Here is an 18,897-nt window from a genome sequence, read left to right as displayed (position 1 = left end):
AAAATCACCATTTTGGGGTCCTGTGTTCACAAAATAGTCATCGGGTAGTTGTTTTAGAATTTACCAAATTATTGGTAAGTCTCAGAAAATAGCTTGCATAGGGAAGATTTTCCTGGAATAGATTTGAGTTCTTGGGGCCTTATAACTTTAAAAATGCCATAATATTTCTTTAGGCCACATTTTTTCTACACAGAAATGTCAGTTATTCTAAGTTGGGGTAAGACCTATTTAATTTATTTGCCAAGTACACACCTCTTTGGAAAGGAGAGATGAAGACAAAGCATGGTAGTACTTTTTATTTACATTACTTATGGGGGAGAATGCTAATTTCACCCCTTAAATGCTCTCCTCTGCTCTGCTAAGTTATCTAATACCCTGGAGTGGTATAGGAAACCCTGGGAGACGGATGACTTCAGTAAATAGTATAGGTCAGGATAAACAGCATATGCAAATGGTATTAGATTCCCTTTATGAAAAGGAATTTGTATATTTTTAAGTCCACTTAATTGAGTTTAAGGGTATGGTTTGAATCCTATGGAATCTATTTTGATCATACTGATAGGCTTTCCCATGTATTTTAGGTGCTTACCTATGTTATCTAATAACACAATTACAATTCACAATTGCAGCTCTGTTTTACAGTTGCAGCTCTCATTCTCCAAAGTAGATCTATAATAATTAGAGTCTTGATAATCCTATGTGTACAATGTCTATTATTTAAGAGTGTTTTAGACAGTATTATTTTGTATTTTGTCAGCATCTCTCTAAGAATTTTCATTTTATTCTCATTTTTAACAAGAATTACATAATTTAGCATTATAAAGAACTGTTGAGGATTTTTCCACAGGGCACTCTATCATCAATAGGCTAAGCCAGAAATTAAAATCATTAATGTATGGTAATGTTCTTTCCATTAACTTTGACAAGTTCAACTTGTGTAATTACATGTGTATAACATCAGAGTATTTCATAGGTATGCCCTTTTTATCATATTGACTACTTCTCTAAGGCTTAAATATTTCAGGAACCCAGACTTCTGTTTAGTTTTTCAGCAACATGTTTCTTATCCAGGAATAAGTATCAATGCATTGGATGATAATTTGAAATCCCATACAGCTTTTGAAATATATGTGCTTGCATCATTTATGAATCTACCTTTTAAAGTGCTTTTGACTTAATTTCCATGTGACTTTTGTTACTACAGAAAGCAAAGAATTATGAAACATGGTAATGTTATTATATAAAATAATATTATTTTTAATATAACAGAGCTGGGTGTGTATTGTGAATAGGAAAACTAATATTGCATATATCCCTTGGAACTGAGAGGAGAAAAAAAGTAGGTATGTTGGTATTCAGATGTTTTGCATTATTTCAAAAAAAAGAAAGAAAGGGGAGGTAAAGGGAAGAGAAGAAAGGGAGAGATGGAGAAAGGAAGCAAGCCCTGGTTTTTCATTCCCTTTTCCACTTCAGTATTTTAAAATTGGTCACTTATTCTGACTTTCCCATATTAAATAGTTGCAGAGCATAAGCAACAACTTAAAGAACTAGGGTTAATTTAGAAAGACCTTAAAGATGTTTTTGGATTCATGTTCCATGAAGCGCTGAATGGAATTCAGATTCATGTGGACTTCCATAACCATCGTTTTCAATTATATTAGCAATTTTCCTTGTTCTGTTTCTCTAAGTCTGCCTTAGGATAAGAAAAGAAGGGTCTATTTTTGAAATTTTGTCCATGCCATTCTGCACTCAGTATTTTCTAGAGTCATAAAAATCAGGCTTGCTGCCTTTTTTTTTTTCTCTCTTTGGCCACTTGCTGCTATCCCAGCACACAGCAATTAGATCTAATTCTGTTTGGGCTGCCATGCCTAACTGTTCTTGTTGAGAAGCATGGCATGAACTAATGCATGGCTCTTTGAGAACGCTGCTATGTATATCTGCACTGACAGATAAATTCTTATAGCGATCTAGCCCTTTGAATTTAGTATTAAAGCTGCAGTAATTAATGATGAGCTTCTGTACAGTTTTTGACAGAGAAGGGAATTCCGCAGGAATCAGTGTGGGAACTGAAAGGAAAAAATGGTCTTTTGCAGTCAGATGCTGCTAAATTAGTCACTGGTACTTCTCAGTTGTGGAGGTAGGCATCCCTTCAAAGAATGCACATGAGTGGGAGAGAAAAAAGGATGCCATTGAGACCTGAAAGAGGTTGTAAGAAAAAATGTTGAGTCAATTTTTAATCTCAAATACATGGCACAGAGTCTGAAGTAGTTTGGGTCAAATTGAGACTGGTTTTCATTGTCTTGCCATCAGATTTCACAGCCTAATCATCCAGCGTTTAATATATCAAACATGACTTAACTCCTTCATATCCATGACAGTTTCAGACTTTTTTTAAAACAATCATATAATTGCCTTTAATATTTTAAATGTTTATTAAGAGCATTGGTTTAATGATAAGTGATTAGCACCCTTCATTAGTTTCATTAAGCATTCATCTTTTTTCATGTATGCATTTTTTTGTTTACTAGAAAATAAATACATGCTATTTTTTGAAGTGAAAGAAAACCTTTTTTTTTTTCCTTTCACATTACAGTTTCATCTTGAAAAGTTGGAAAGGAAGTGAATGGTCCTGAATTGGGCATTTAATCTTTATATTCCTAAATCATTTTTCTGGGCATGAATTATTAAGTTTTGCTTAATTTATATCAGTCTGTTCCCAAATAAATGTAAGGACAGTAATTGAAGCACCACAACTGTCAGTTACTCCAACCTTGATGTGAAGGTTAATGAAGTCTGAACAAATAAAAAATAACATATGACCAGAAGCACAGAATCTAAATGGCCTCCTTTAGCTCATTTCCCTTCATACATAGCAAGTTTTATCTGTAATCTTAATTCATCTTTTTAAAGCCATGTAGCATAGTTCAGGAGTTCAAAGGACAAGCCAAAAGAATCTTGGGTTGTTTGTTAAACCTCAGCTGCTACCATGTAGCAGGAGTCTCTGTAGCCATTCTCACTGTTACGGGTCAGTGATAGCATTTCTAAAGTGTTCTTGGACACATAGGTACCACTCTTTTCATCCACCTATATCACTATCCTTTCACTTGTAATCATCTATCTTTCAGACATAACTGAGATCTCTCTGTTTTGAGGCTTTGGTCAGAAATGTTCCCCAGCTAGAGTTATCTACTAGGGCTTTGGTTTACTGAGTCATTTATCCTGGTAGATTTGGTTATAGTATGTCATTGCTTTAAGTTATGTTTGAAATCATTGCGGCTTCCTTTTGAACATTCTATCCATAAAGGGAAGTTTTGCCACTGCCCTTAAGATTAGTCATGATATGATTCAAAATACCTGTCTTTTTTCCTACACATACAGCTTTTTAAATTTTATAAACTATGCTTTTTGATGTTAGAAGACGATTTCAGATCAGGGATGATATTGGTGTTTTTAAGGTCTGCCATGTGTTCTGAAGGTTGAAGTAAGAAATGTGAAGAGAATAATCTCTAAGAATCCTCGTTCTGTTATTTTTTTTTATCTCATTTACATTCACCCATCTTCTTACTGCAGTTCCCTACACTTTACTCTTTTCTATGCTTCTTTCCCCTTTCCTTGTATGTGTGTGTGTTTTGTAAAAGAAACTACTTGCCTTTTTTATCTATTTCTTGTTTCCTTTCCCTTTTCAATGAGAATCCATCTCAGACACTGAGAAAGAGTATGAATCTTAGTAAGTGTTGTTAAAATGTGTGTGTGTGTGTGTGTGTGTGTGTGTGTATGTATATGTGTATATGTATGTGCGTGTGTGTGTATAAAATTTTGCTCTAAAAGAACAAAATGGAATGAGTGCAGCTGCTTTGGTGTTTAACTGTGGTGACCCAGCCATATACTGTGCCTAAATTCTAGGCCAAATTGTTCATAGGAATACAAGAGAGTTAATCTGAATGAAGCTAGCATAAATTAATTAGATATAACATCTCTGTTTGTAAAACTTCTAAGTCATATCGTCACCCTGTGAAAAGACTAAAGAATATATATGCCTTTTTCAGCTTAGTTGAGTCAAAACATAATGCTAATGAGTCTAGAGTTCCGGATTATAAAACCAGTTAGCTTCATAGCTATTCTCTGATTATAGACTGTAAACTAATCTTAAATATTGAAGATATGTATGCAGAGGAAGGACTGAGGAAGGATGTGTTGATGATTCAAAACCAATCAGCAATTGACAGAGACTGACTTGAACAAATACTATAATGGTCAATCCTTATTATGCTAAAAGGTTTGAAATTTAGAATTTTTTAAAAAATCAAATGTCTGTCATTTTCAATGACATTTTCAATTTTTCTTTCATTTTCAATAACTTGTTTTTCACATGTTCAATGAAGAATACAGATAAGGAAAGAGGGAAGAAAATCACCCTTGAACTCTCCCATGTTAATTGCTGTTAACATTTAACAGAAAGAAACAAGGATGGTGAATTGAAGAAAAGAGAGGAGAAAGTAGGGAGTTCTATAGAGAATGTGGTATAATTAAAGAATAAAGAGGCACATATAGAAGGAAGAATTATTATTGAAGAATTCCCTATGTGGAAAAAATTTTAAGAACAGCTAGTGTTTAAGAGATATAGGAGTTGGAAAGCTCTGGCGGATGAGTTTCTGTGGGGTTTGACTTAATTTTATTCCTCATGTAACAACTGAGCAACTCAAGGCACAACAAAGCTTCCTGAAGCAACTCTGAGAAGGGTGAGGGATTAAGCTGGTTAATGGTGAAACTGCCAAGGACAGTGGTTACAATTTAATAGCATTCTCAGTCCAATATATACTTCGTGAAGAAAAAGATGAGAAATATAAGGGTTAAAGACATTGGCATTCTATTTGTTCTTAGAATAAAAAGGGCAAAATAGTATCCAGATGATCCCAAATTCTAAATATAAGAAATCTGAGCTAAAGGGTTTATGAGTATTGCCATCCTCATATCAACATACTTTGGTGAATCAGTTACCTTTTTTCTTTTTTTTCACAGTTCTCATTTTTTAATGAAATATTTCAAATAGATAGTGAACAATAAATAATCTGACAAACACCCATACACCGACAACCTAGATTTAATAAATATTAAGGGTATTCTCTTTCCCTTAAAAATTTTTCATGATTCAGTCTTGACAAGATCAGGTTTATATTCAAACTGAGTTTTTACTGGACTTGGATGAAAAAGAAAACTACAAAAATTTTTGTGTATTAGGCCTTGAAAATTATACTTTAAATCAAATTTTAAAAAGAAATAATATGAATTTCATATAAATTTATTCCATTTTTTCAATATGGTAAACTACTATTTTAAAATTACAGTCAACACAAAAACTACAATTCATTTAAAAATGACTACAGTAGGTATTGCATATAAGCTTAGAAACCAAAGTTGTATGCTACAGGACAAACTCTCCAAAAAAAACTGGAATTCAGTTAACAGACATAAATTCTATTAATAGGTGCTCCCAGGTCGTAAAGTTCTCAGGTAAAATTGTGAAGGACTTTGAACTAAATAAAAAAGATTATTGGCTGTCTTGTCTAGGGCATCCTGAATCATCTCTTCTGTTCATCATCTGAGCTGTTGTACAACATTAAATTGTAGTATTTGAATAGCAATGTAAATGAAACTAATCCGTAGAAAGGCATATTGTGTCCAGTTGAAAATGCAATTGATTTTTGCCCAATTGATCTAAAAATTCTTTTCATTACTGATGGTCCGTGTATGTGTGTTTTTTTAATTCTCCTTTGAACCAGTTAGAACATCTTTTTGGTCCTCTCATTAACACTTTAGTTAAAATGTTTGACATGTTCATTTTATATTTATATGACAATCAAATATAAAATCATTTGTATGATTTTTACCCTTTAAAAAAATTAACTTTTAAGAGATTTATCCCTTCTCTGTAAGCTAGAATTTCAGTTTTAATGGCAGTAGATTTCCTGCCTTTCCATTTGATTTAGCCCAGACATCAAAAACTTGAGAATTCAGAGAAAATAGAAAGGACATGTATAAGGTAGACAAAAGTCTAATAATAATATCAAGGTATGTCTTTTAACTGTTTACTTTGTTAGATCATTAGATGCTTGATTAACAGTATACACCACACATAGCTGCTATATAAGGCTTCAGAAAACTTAGCTTTTATCTCTAGTCATCAAAGGAACTTCCTAAACATTTTCTAAATCATTGCTATTCCTAATACATTTTGAAAATGTCTCTGCCTTTATACATCTTCCATGTGCCTTATTAATGCTAATTAAGCATTTAGAGAAATAAAAGTCACAATTTTTTAACTCTTGCTGGGTTTAAAAAGAAACAACAAGCCCAAAATGGAGTCAGTTGTGCTAAGCTCCACATCAAACCAAGACCTAACTTAATTGCATTTTCAGCATCTCCAAGGAATATGGCCTTTAACTAGTCAGTCTGGGGTTTCCTGCCTGTCACTGGTGAGGCAACCCACCTAACAGACATCTGCCTCCTCCACTCCTCCCAAAGAGGGTAGCCGAGCCTAAAATATTTCTTTCTTTTTTTTTTTGATGACTTCCTTGTCTTTCTCCCTTTCTGCTGCTAAAAACCTTTCATTTTGCACAGCTTCTCAGAGCTCCTTTATAATTACTAGATAGGATGCTGCTAGATTTGTGGAATGTTGAATAAAGCCAATTAGATCCTCATTTTCTCAATTGAATTTTGGTTTTTTTAACAACTGCAATATAGCAGCCTTTGATTTAGAAAGGAAAACAATACAGCTGTACTCCTACGTGGTATATTATACTCAGTTGAAGCAGTTTTTGTTTTGCTTTGTTTTAATGAATAAACAAGTAATATGACATGACATTTAAGAAAGTGTAGGAAAGGAAAATAATTTCTATCTACCTTTCTAAGTTCTTTACTGGGACATCCTATGATAAAAGACAGATTAACAAGAGAAAACAGAAGCATCTTAACATGTGTACCTTATGTATACTCAGGAGCTACCCAGGGAAAGAGAAGTAACTCCCCAAGATATCCTAAACCACCAGTTTAAATATCATCCTCAAATAAAGACAAAAGAAAGGTGGAGGGGCAGGAAGGCCAGTTTTGAGATGTTATCAGGAAAAGGACAGTAAACAGCAATAAGGTTTGTTAAGGAGGAGGGTATAGCTCAGTGGTAGAGTGCATGCTTAGCATGCAGGAGATCCTAGGTTCAATCCCCAGTACCTCCATTAAAATAAATATTTTAAAAATATACCAAAGTACCTACCCCCCTGCAAAAAAAACAGTAAGGTTTGTTATGCATATTTAAATAGGTGCTATCTCTACTGATAAGATTCTCTTGTGGTTTAGAGTATCCTTCTCTTCCAAGTACAGAGAACTGAGACTCCAGTATAAATGGAAATTTATTTTCTAAATGTAAATTTCCCTTACAAAAGAATAACTTCTGCTCAGTTTTTACAGCTTCTTCTATGTCTGCTGTTTCTCAAAATAATCTTTATGCCAAAAAGCCACATTTCAGGTGGCATATTCTGCTACCTTCAAGGAAAATCAAGGAGAATATTAAATGTAGTTAGAAACTCAGTATTTCAAAACTCATGTTTAATGAGAACTAATGTAATTTTCTTCCCAAAGTGTCAGAAAATGATGATAATTACAAGTGTTCAATAATTCAGGTTTTTATATTATTGACTATCTCTTAAGGCTTTATTTCATATAATTTATTAGGTTTTTTTAAAACTTTCTATTCAAATACTTACCTAAACTAATCTTACTTGATCTTACTTATAAGAGCTGTCAAAATCACAAAAGAAATTAGTCAGCATTTTTTATTACAGGTCCAGAATATCATCCAAACAAAAGGATGATATAGTAACTACAACAAACATAGTTAACAGCTAATACTCATACACTGTTCACTCTGGGCCAGATATTCTTCTGAGCAAACACTTTATACATATTATCTCATGTTCTTCACAGCAACCCTATGAGATAGTTATTGGTGTTATTCACATTTTATACGTAAGAAAACAAAGACAGAGAGAGATTATGATTTAGCCAGTGTTAACAGCTAATAATGAAAGAGCCAAGATTCAAATCCGGGTAGTCTGACTCCAGAGTGTTACTCCCTGGACTGCCTTTCATTTTCAGTTTTCCTTCACTACTACATGCCTAGTCTAAATAGTTCTCATTGCTAAGAGAAATAGTCAAGAGCAAAAAGGCAATGAAAAGTCGAGGTCTGATTAGGAATACAATGATTGCCACTGGTAGATTGGAAAGATAAGATCATCTACTAGTGTACGGAGAAATAGATTTAGAAGGCAAGAGGGCTAAGCTCTGTTACTATTTTACTATGTGATCTAAAGCCAGTAATAATCCTTGCTTTCTCATCTCTAGAATGAAGATAAATTACTCTGTAAAATAATCAATTGTTCATCTCAAGATTGGGAAATTGTGTTGTGAATAATTTGAAATCCCTACAGTCAAAAAATATTTTATTTAGCTTTGTTATATATATAATTAAATGTATGTTTTCCTCATATTTATCATGATCAACATTAAAATTTTCAGAGCAGACATCAACTCACAAATATTGTTGATACCAAGGGGAGACCAGCCTAGGATTTAAAAATTATCTAGAGGTCGTTGACAGACTGAATTTAGAATTAAATCTTTATATAGGAGATATGTTAAGAATATTCACCATTGATGTTCAAATTCATATTCCCTTGAGTCATGGTGTGATCAGTTCTATTCTTAGGTATGTTCTACATATTCTAGTATTCTCTTTAAGACTACAGAACTAAGCATGTTACCACATAAAGCAGCAGAAAGACTTGATTTTCAGTGGTAATTATTCACCTCACCAGGTGTGTAACTTGCCATAGTTTAACTTCCTTTTTTAAGAAGTCAGTACTGAAAAAGGAATTTTTCACATTGACCTAAGCTTAGGAAAGCTAAGTGGAAGGTAAGACAGTGATAATACATATGACAGTAGGAAAACACTTGAGAATGGTCCTCTGGAAAAGACTTGTAAAATTGTATTGCTTATAAATACTGTCTGTGTGCCTGCAAAGACTTATACTTAGATGACTAAGAGTTCAAAGAATACTTAATTATGGATACATATTCGCACACACGTGTGTGTGTTTGTGTGTGTGTGTGTCTGTGTGTGTGAAGTTCACCTTTGGTTAGATAGTTTTAAATGTGATGACTATTAAATGAGTATTCCATTTAATTAATTATCTAAACCAATGGGAAAAGAGCAAGTGAAGCAGAAATTTTTTTTGAGTGTAAGGGCTTTATAACTTTTTAATAGCCATACTATCTTTTTCCTCCTGAGATGGTCTGTCTATTAAATGGGCAATTGCCTATTTCAGTGACCAAAAAGAGGTCTTCTTTTTCATGTGGCTTCATAAAGGGCAGCAGATGGAGGTGGTAGAGATTCTTACAGCCACAAAATCCTGGAGATAGAGGGAAGCTTAGAAGTTACCTAGTTCAGAATTTTTTAACCTTTTTTCCTCATGCAGACCCATTTGGGAGTGTGGCAAACCCTACAGACCTTTTTCAGAAAAATTCTTTTAAAGATATAAAATAAATGGGATTACAAAAACTAAGTAAATTGAAATCATTAACAAAATATCTATAAAAGATAAATTATGGCAAAATAATACTACCTCTTTTTTAATGCAGTAGATAACAAAATCTAGAAGCAAGTCACTAGACTACTTAATTTGAAGTCTTGGTGAACAAGAACAAAATTTTAAGATAGCCATAATAATTTGAAGCAACTGATGCTACTAATATTCCTGTAGTTTGTCACTTAAGCTCATAATGAAAGAAAATAGTAAAATGTAATTAGGTAAAATTGTTCCCCCTTACCAGTGAGTGAACCCCTGACTTCTGTGCACAGATTCTCTCAAAGAGTCCATGAACCTCAGCTGAAAGCCCTGGAAACATCCTCATTTTTGCAGATGTAGAAACTAAGTCCCATAGAAGTGAGATAAGTTGATTAAAATCATATAGCACAGAATTAGATTAATCATTGCAGAGGTAACATCAGACCTAAACTCAGCCTTTTTCAATTATAGTCTGTTATTTGTCACTGATTCATGGCATGAGCTGGAGCAAATTCTGTATTCTCATTGTGCCTCAGCTTCTACCTATAGAAAATGTTAGGTGACTTAAAATTTACATAAGGATAGCAGGGGAGGGTTAGCTCAAGTGGTAGAGTGCATACTTGAGGTTCTAGGTTCAATCTCCAGTACCTCCTCTAAAAGTAATTACCTCCCCCCACCAAGGTAAAATAAAAAGATACAATAGTAAATAAATTTTTTTAGTTACATAAGGATAATGACTCAAATGTGTATTGCTCTTTTTCATTTACAATAGTTTTTACTGTTGCATACATGATCCTGTCTAATTCTTACCATTTTATGGATAAGGAAATTAAAACTCTAAGATATTTAATGTCATGTCTAAGGTCATACAGCTAGGAAAAGGAAAAACCATTATCAGAAACCATCCCACTGAACTCCACAAAGGACATTCCTTTATCATGCTGCCTTTCTTGTCATACAGGCCAAAACTCTGAGTTCTTCAGTTGAGATGTAGTGTGAATTCATAAATGCAAATTAAACACAGATAAATCATCATTAGGCTCAGATGAGCCAAATACTTAGCCAATAGTATCCTAATTTATCCAGATAAAGTGATAAATGGATGGGACTGTGGAACAGAGGCTTTTTAGACCAATTCTTCATGTTTACAATAAGAAATGAGAAGAGAAAGAAATAAAATTTAAGAGTCTGGGATTGTAGAGTTGTTGGATTAGTGTTGTTCAAATCAAACCTTTCTTTCTGTTTCAAGGTAGGCTAAAGAAGCACATAATCTGAGTAAATACCAATAAGGCCCTCTTTCTCTATCCTCTTAAGTTTTATTTTTATGAGTAAATGGTATTCGGCAAAGTTTGTTCTTTCAGAGACAGGTTACTCTTAAATAAGTTTAATAAGGTAGAGAAATTTAAGTCGAAAGGGCCATGATGCATTAAATATCTCTGTCATTGGTCATTCTGGTGACTTGACCTATGAGATACAGAACATCCTGTTCTCTTAGAAAATAAGGATTCTTCTTAACCTGACCTGAAACCTTTGGTATAGAATAACCTTACCGGGTCCAAGTGTCACTATTTGATTAACCTTAAGCAATATTAATAGTAATGTGTTTTCCAAATTCTTAAGATCATTCTGTAGGTACTAAGATACTTCTTAGCTATAATCTGCATACTTTTTATATTATATCTCTTAATACTAGCATGCCCAAATAAGTAAAAAAAAAAATTTTAAGATAGTACTGAAATTGCTATGATCATATTTACACTATAAAAATAAATTTTAATCTTCTGATATTGAAAACAACATAATTACTACAAAATAAATGAGCATTCAGATTTAGCAAATGTTTACTCTGTACAAAGCACTATATTTAACATAGTAAGAAATATAAAGAGAATTAAAGTCATGATCACTTCCCCAAGAACTTGCAGGTTTCATATTTGGGGACCCACATCAATAATTAGAGTATGAGTAACTGTGGTAACTCTTACAGTAGAACTTCAATTAAGAGATTTTAAGAATGTAGGTAAACCTAAAACTGCATTGTACCAGTGGTTGCACAATCACATATATTTATTAAAAACCATCAAATGTATGCTTAAAATGAGTGAATTGTATAGTAGGTAAATTGTATCTCAGTAAGGCTATTAAAAGAGTTCAAAGAAAGAAGAGATTATTTCTGATTGAGGAAATGGAATTTTTTTTTGCAACAAATACAATTTAATCTGGATCTTAAAGGACAAATAGTATTTGGATCAGAAAACAAACAACAGGGTATTCCAGGGAGAGGGAACAGATTGTCTAAGGTCTAAAAGTTCAAGAGTACAAGGAATATTCTAGGGGAGCTAGTTCAGACTTTGTTCCATGCCTTAGAGTACATGGCTTTGTTTCTACCAGTATATGTGGCTGAATGGCTGACATTTTCAAAAAGTTTTGGTCAATCTCTATTGAAAAATACTGTACATGAATTATTTTTCTTCCCATCAAAAATAAGAATTTGCCTCCATTTTGAGCTGATGAGGAAGTTATGAGGAAGGTATATAATTACAGAATTATTTCACAGCTGTCAGTGACTCCACTGATCATAACAACTACTGACATATGTTTCCATATTTATAGCCTAAAATCACTGATACGTATATTAAAGAACAGCCTAGAGCCCTAAATAAGAAAGACATGCTAAAGGGAAGGTCAAGATATTCTGGCCTGCTAAGAATAGGATGAGGGAGAGAAAATGGTAATGTAAGTAAATGATTTTTAAGCAATCTGCTAACTAAATTGCATGCCACACATGAATCAAAACTCATCTTATACAAAAAATAAAACAGATCAAGTTAACTACTATTATCAATAATAGAAAACCAAAGTTGAAATTTTTTCTAATGAGCTCCTATGACCCTGTTATTGACAGGAACAGCCCCATTTTAAATAAGTTTTATAACCAGTAGAGAAAAGTACACAGGAAACTTACTAACAATTTCTATGTAAGTAGTCTTTCTTACTTGCTTTCTAAAATGTAAAAAGATTAAAATTTAAACCAAACTATTGCCATAGAATTGATCAGATTACATAAATAAGTGATATACAGAAGCTTAATTTTTAATTTAAAATGTAACTGCCAGCCAGTAAAATCATACTAAAAATAAACAGGGCTTTCTTAATATCCATCAAAGAAGATGACGACTTTTGTTCTTGACTGACCCCCATCTGACCAACTGCTCAGAATCGTTCAATATGAGCCACGTTGTGTAGATTTATTCCAAGTATTTACAAGGCAAAAGAATACAAGTCAGCCTGGTGAGCAGCAAAATAGAGGCAGTTTTTATGAAACCTGAGTTGTATTAACTTGTAATCAAATGTAATCTCCATTTTAATATTTATACATCTTTATATTGTTATGAACCTATTCTTAACATGGGTTTTACTTTATTTGTTTCTCTCCTCCCTCACTTCTGTGATACACAGAAGGGAAAGGATGTTTGTTGCTCACACATTTGTACCCCACTAACTGGTGTTACACATCTGGCTTCCACTGGAGAGCCCCTGACATCGCAGGGAACGGTGATCAAAATTCCACACACTAGCTTCAAGCTGGGGGCTCGTAGCTACTGCAGCATTGAAGGGGGTCTTTTCCTGGCTTCTTTAAAATAAGCATGGTGATGGGATGGTTTAAGGGAAGAACACCTCTCAAATCACATGACCACTGCTGCGCTTCCGTGTGTCCTGCTTTTCTTCATAACAGCTTGGCACTACATTCTTTCCCTGTATCTTAGTGGGCTTTGTGTGTGTACAAGTGGGATGGGGGTTGGGGGTGGCAGCTGTCACTGGATGGTTATGCATTATGCATGCGTCTTTCAACGTTAGAGTGATGTGCCTTCCCTTATGTGTCACGAATTATGGTCACAGATTAAATCTTCTGTGTTCCTGAGAGATTGGACTATCTCTCTTATTGGTGTGAGATTCATGTGTTTCTTATTGGTGTGAGATTCATGTGTTGATGTTTACACCTCAAATGTTCTTCATGTTGCATTAAACATAAGTTGAAATGTTCTCCCATTAAGAGTTAGCTTTTCATGTTGGGCTGAAAAAGTCTTCATTTCTGTGTAGCAATTCATGTTATTATAACTTATGGCTTTCAATTGTACCTCCCATAATGAAGAGCTGACTTAAAACACTGTGCTATTCTTGTTATGACCTAAGCATAAGGTAAGTCACTTCTCTAACTGTATCTAAAGATTGTGGTTGTTTGTTAAAATTTTCTCAGCTTTGTTTAAAGCATTTTCACTTTTTTTCTTTACCATTTATTACGTGCTCTCCCCCCTTTTGTTTTCTGTTTCACGGCTTAAGATTTCTTAATGGACAATGTGATCTTCACCAAAAATTATATTATACATGTAAACACATGTTGAAATGAATTAAATGAATTATTTGCTGTCTGAAAGCAGTCTTGATTAGTAAATGAATACCTATATTTCCAGTAAATCTCTTGTGTTTTTTTATTTCCTCCATTGACTTTAAATATAATATACTGTTTCTACGTATTATTTTAGTTTTGATTCCAATTTAAAGGGAAATTAATTGTCAACATCATAAAGTCAGGTGTTAATTATAGTATAACATAATAAAAAAGAATAAAGTAACAGATAATCCAACACCATACCTTTCATTTTTAATCCCTGAAAATTGAGTAAGATAAAGAAGAACAACAAACCATAAATCTTGAGACAGACCTGTGTTATCTTATTTATAATCCACATTGTGAGAACAAGAACAATAGTTGTTTCTCAACTTTATTCTTTGAGGTAAATCTCATTATATTTTGAGTTAGTGAAGATCTTCATATTGGGATTTTATAAAATTAAGTAAATATTATAAAGATGATCCATTTCATGGTACAAGACAGAGGGACATCCACTGCATACATAAGTATTAAATTTTTTAAAATTAATTTCCTCAATTTTTAATGTATACTCAAGATCACTGAAGTAAAGTAGTTCATTTAATTGTTGATTTTTAAAAGTGATTTCCCTCAAATCTGGGTCAAATAGCCAATATACTGTAAATGAGAAAGCATTGGTTATACTGATGTTGGCAATTTGTGAACTTAGACAAATACACAGAATCAAAATATTGAATACTTCTCATCATGCAAATTTCTCTTCCAAAACTATTTGAAATATTTAATACTAAACTGAGATGCCACAAAGCAGGACTTGGGTTTCTTTATTAAATTCATGCTATGAATGAATTTTTTGTTATTTTTTTAAACCACCTAAGGAAAGGAGAGGGTTTTTTTTATTGTGGTTTTGGTTTGGTTTGCTTTTTTTTTGATAAAGCCAAGTAGTACTTCACCTCCATTTCCATTTAGACATTATACAAATCTGTTGAAACATTTGATGAGACAATTTGAACTACTCATCTGAACTGTTCTGTTCATTGTAAATCTCTTGTTTCTATCCATACACTAGCTCCACTCTAGATTGGAAGGGCTTAAAGATGAACTCTGGAGGAATAGAGGCTACGACTTAAGAGTAACTATTACTGATCAAAGGAGCTGCTTTCCATTCGCAAACATTGCTTTGCGCTATGGGTTTGGGCTCCTTCTGTTTCTACATCTTGTTGAAGACTTTCTTGACTTCCATTTGACTTCTTTGAGCTCTGTTTTTGTCTTTCAACATTTTCCCTTTTCTTTTCCTTCTCTCTCCCAGATTTTTCTCTCTTTTAGCTTTCTCTTGTGTTCTTTGAATCGCTTTTTTAAAACGTAGTTTATCTCTTTATTCAGCTTGTTTTATTAATTTGTCTATTAGTGTTTGTTTCTTTTCTCCTTTAAGGCTGTAGTGGTATAGTTACACTTATTTTCATTTCATGGTATGCCAACTTGCCTGTTTATTTTGCAGCAAGTTCATTTGTCACTCTTTACCCTCTTAGTATGAATTTTCAATAAGAAATAGCAGAACATATTTACATATGTTACATATTATCCTCTTCTATAAGGCCATACTTTTTCTATCTTCTAGATTTACCCCCACTTCCTCAAACCTCTCTCTCTCTTCTTTTTCTTTTCCTTGCTCTCGTGTCTTCCTTCTTGTATTGTTTTCTTTAAGTAGTCATTAATTTCTTTCCCATTTGGTCCAGAATTGTTCTTCAATAAAACTTTAAGTAAAAGAATAGTATCTTCCAGATTAGCTTCTTCATTTTAGTGTATTTCAAACTGATTAAACAATCTGGGCCAAAAGAGAATAACTTAAACATCTGGAATTATTTTTCCCTTTTTTTTTTTTTTCTTTTTTTGGTGTGTGTGTTTTTCTCGTGTGTATGTTTGTGCCTTTTTTATTATTGTTGTTGTTTCTTTAAACATTAACAACTGTTTTTTTCAGGGAAGGACAACCATAACCCACCCTAAGTTGCAACATTCCTTTCATAATTTGTTTCATTACAATAATAGATTGTCTTAAGCAATAGAAATTAATTTGTTGTGTATATATCCATTTGGGGCAAGCTGCTGCGGAGTGGGAAGAAGAGGTGTGGAGTGTAAATACAGTTTCCTGTGAAATTAACAAGTATTAATGCCATCCAACATGGTCCTTGAATTCATCAGTTTTGCAACATTTAAAACAATGTTCCACTTTGACCTAAAATATTTGAATCAGAGCATTAGTTTCTAATTGATAACTATATACCTAAGAACTGATAAATAAATGATCTGCATTTCATTGATTTCCACTGGAAACACCCTTCATAACTAATATTATAATTGTAATCAATTACTATATTCAGTAAATAACAAAGATCATTAGAATCACATGTAAGTATTGTATATGAGGATTTCTCATTTCCCCTTACTAACACATGTAACTAAAAATGACTGCTGTGGAATATTTGATTACAACTTTGTTACTTGAATTGCATTATTATTTTAGTCAAGAGATACGCACAGTGCCTTTATTATTCTAGATCTGAACTCATAACTGAATATGTGATAACTTGAATTTTTTCCCATATACTAATTTCAAATACACAACAATAAAAAATGCCTTTGGTTTTACCTTTGTCCCATTTATGATATTGGGTCTCCAGTTTCTTTTCTAGAAATCAGTCCTTTCTTTAAAGTACAGAAAGGATAAATTTAAAATATGTGGAATAAATAACATTTTTATTAATATGTTATGATATCAGAGATACATAAAGCCTTTGCTCCTAGACCTCAGAAGTTTGCCCATTAAATATGCATACATATCTGCCTGGCTATGTTATGAGCCCTAAATTACTGAGTTTATGCTCTCTCTGCAGGTCCAGTCCAGGTGCAGCAGCAAGGAGAACATTCTCAGAGCCAGTAAGTATGTCATTATTTTAGATGGACTACTGGATTAGAATTTCTGGTACAACAGAAAAGAGAGCTAAAAATGGCATTTTGGTAAAAGAATGAAGATGAGCAATGGGGAAAGTGTATATCAAAAATATGACTGTTAGAGCTTTTGCCTTCGAAATATATTATTATCAATATGTTAATAAGTATTTCCCCTATCCCAGTTGTCTTTGCATGCTGACATCAGAACTTTGATATCACTACTAGTTAGGGTAGTAGTGAGCTCCTGTGACTCTAAGATGAGAACCTCTTATAAATCACCTTACTGCCAAAAAGTAATTTGAAAACAGACTAACTGAAAGTAATAATAATGTAACTCCACTAAAGGAATCTAATTACAAAAAATAAATAAATAAAGACTCCTAAGAGGGTTCATCATAGTCATTTTGTGAATATGAATTCCTAAAGGGCCTTTTCTTTACAGGCAGCATGTTTTTACAGCATAGTACCCTTAAGCAAGGATGAAAAAATCTTAATTTTATTTTTCTGTTTTATCACTAACAGCATCTGTGTGGAAGTCATTTAACTTTGTGTATTATTCATTTTCGTGTCTTATAAAAAGGAACTATAAATAGCTTTTTCTTACCTGTATCCTTGAAATGATGTTAAGATCAGAGATTGTACCTTAAAAACCTTGAGATCCTAAGAGAAAAGTGCTGTATAAATGCTAATTTTTAAAATATTGTTCTCTGTCACTTAATATTAATGGTATCATCTCATCTTATTCCTGATCTTAATCAAGAGAAGACGTATGGGAGGATCATGCTGAAATAGGTATTAGATACACCACTAGGAGCTTTAGTAAATGGAATGATTTCTATTTCTAGCACAATGTATTATTTAACAATCAAAAGACTAATTGGAGAACTTCAAATAGGTAAAAATGTGTTTCTTTTTACTTTCTTTAATGTAAAATTTTCCCGTCTCTGTGTTGTGAATCTGTGACCTTAGCTTGGAAACCCTTGATTTGTTAGGCCAGCACACTGCAGTTGTTTCTCCCGGACGTGTATATCAGAGTTACATAAAAATAAATGCAAAGAGGCATGTTTAACTTGTTTATTAGTTTTGTGAGTTTTCATATCTGACAGACATGTGAATCCGATGAAGGCTCTTCAGTTATAAGAGAGGTAAAGTCCTATTATACCTTCGTAAGCCTTAAGGTTGAGAAACCTAAGAGTCAGGGAAGTGATGATTGAATATTCACTAAAATAGAACAATAGAAATAAATAAACTTTGAAAATGGCATTTTTGATGATTACCATATGATTTCCATTTATTGTTGATCCTGAGGTAATGATGGATTATTGATAGTGATTATGGTGATTAGGAACAAAAATAATTTCTTACTAGATTTCTTTGAAATCTTCTTTACTTCTAATCTTTGTGCTGTTAGAAACCACTTTAATTTTAGTTGTGTTCTTACTGGCTTACTGGCTGTTAATCACTTTGGATGGACATTATGACATTATGGTCCAGGTTTTTCTGATCATGTTTTCTTAGGTTGAAATAGTCACATAGATGATCCATATAGTCATTTAGATCCATGTGGAGAGCCCTTCCAGCATTGAAGCCTCTTAGTTCTGTGAATTCTATAATTTAAGGTCTTTCCTCTCAACAGGCCTTTCGTAACTTATACTAATACCCATAGCCTTGCCCAGGACTTTTTCATCACCATGAGCTGTTCTACCTCTGAACTTCTTAATTTCATTGCTTAGTTAGTCTACTTTTATCTTTCTTTTCTTCTTCCTTTGCCATGTAATACTATATTGCAGTCATATAAACTCTATTGGCAGTTCCCCATTCTCTCAATGCTGTCCTGCCTCTATTCCTTTGGACCCTTTCCATCACTGCATAAAATATCCATTCCCCTTATTTTCCTAGGAAACTCTTGCTTATCCTTCCAGACTCAGTTCAAGTATG

At 33.1% G+C, this 18,897-nt stretch overlaps 1 protein-coding gene across 6 annotated transcripts in view; it reads left to right on the top strand.

Moving 5' to 3' along the window:
- Window positions 1-18,897, top strand: part of GPHN (gephyrin) — a 429,918-nt gene that overhangs the window by 280,946 nt on the left and 130,075 nt on the right. For all 6 annotated transcript variants that reach the window (XM_010962279.3, XM_010962275.3, XM_074365373.1 and 3 more), the window contains one exon: window positions 16,902-16,944. In XM_010962279.3, coding sequence (XP_010960581.1) covers window positions 16,902-16,944 — 43 coding nt within the window. The remainder of the gene's footprint in view (window positions 1-16,901; window positions 16,945-18,897) is intronic.

Source organism: Camelus bactrianus, chromosome 6 (genome assembly GCF_048773025.1).
Source record: "Camelus bactrianus isolate YW-2024 breed Bactrian camel chromosome 6, ASM4877302v1, whole genome shotgun sequence".
In the NCBI taxonomy this organism is placed as follows: domain Eukaryota; kingdom Metazoa; phylum Chordata; class Mammalia; order Artiodactyla; family Camelidae; genus Camelus; species Camelus bactrianus.
Note: the sequence above shows the minus strand (reverse complement) of the source record. Positions and strands in the feature narration are given on the sequence as shown.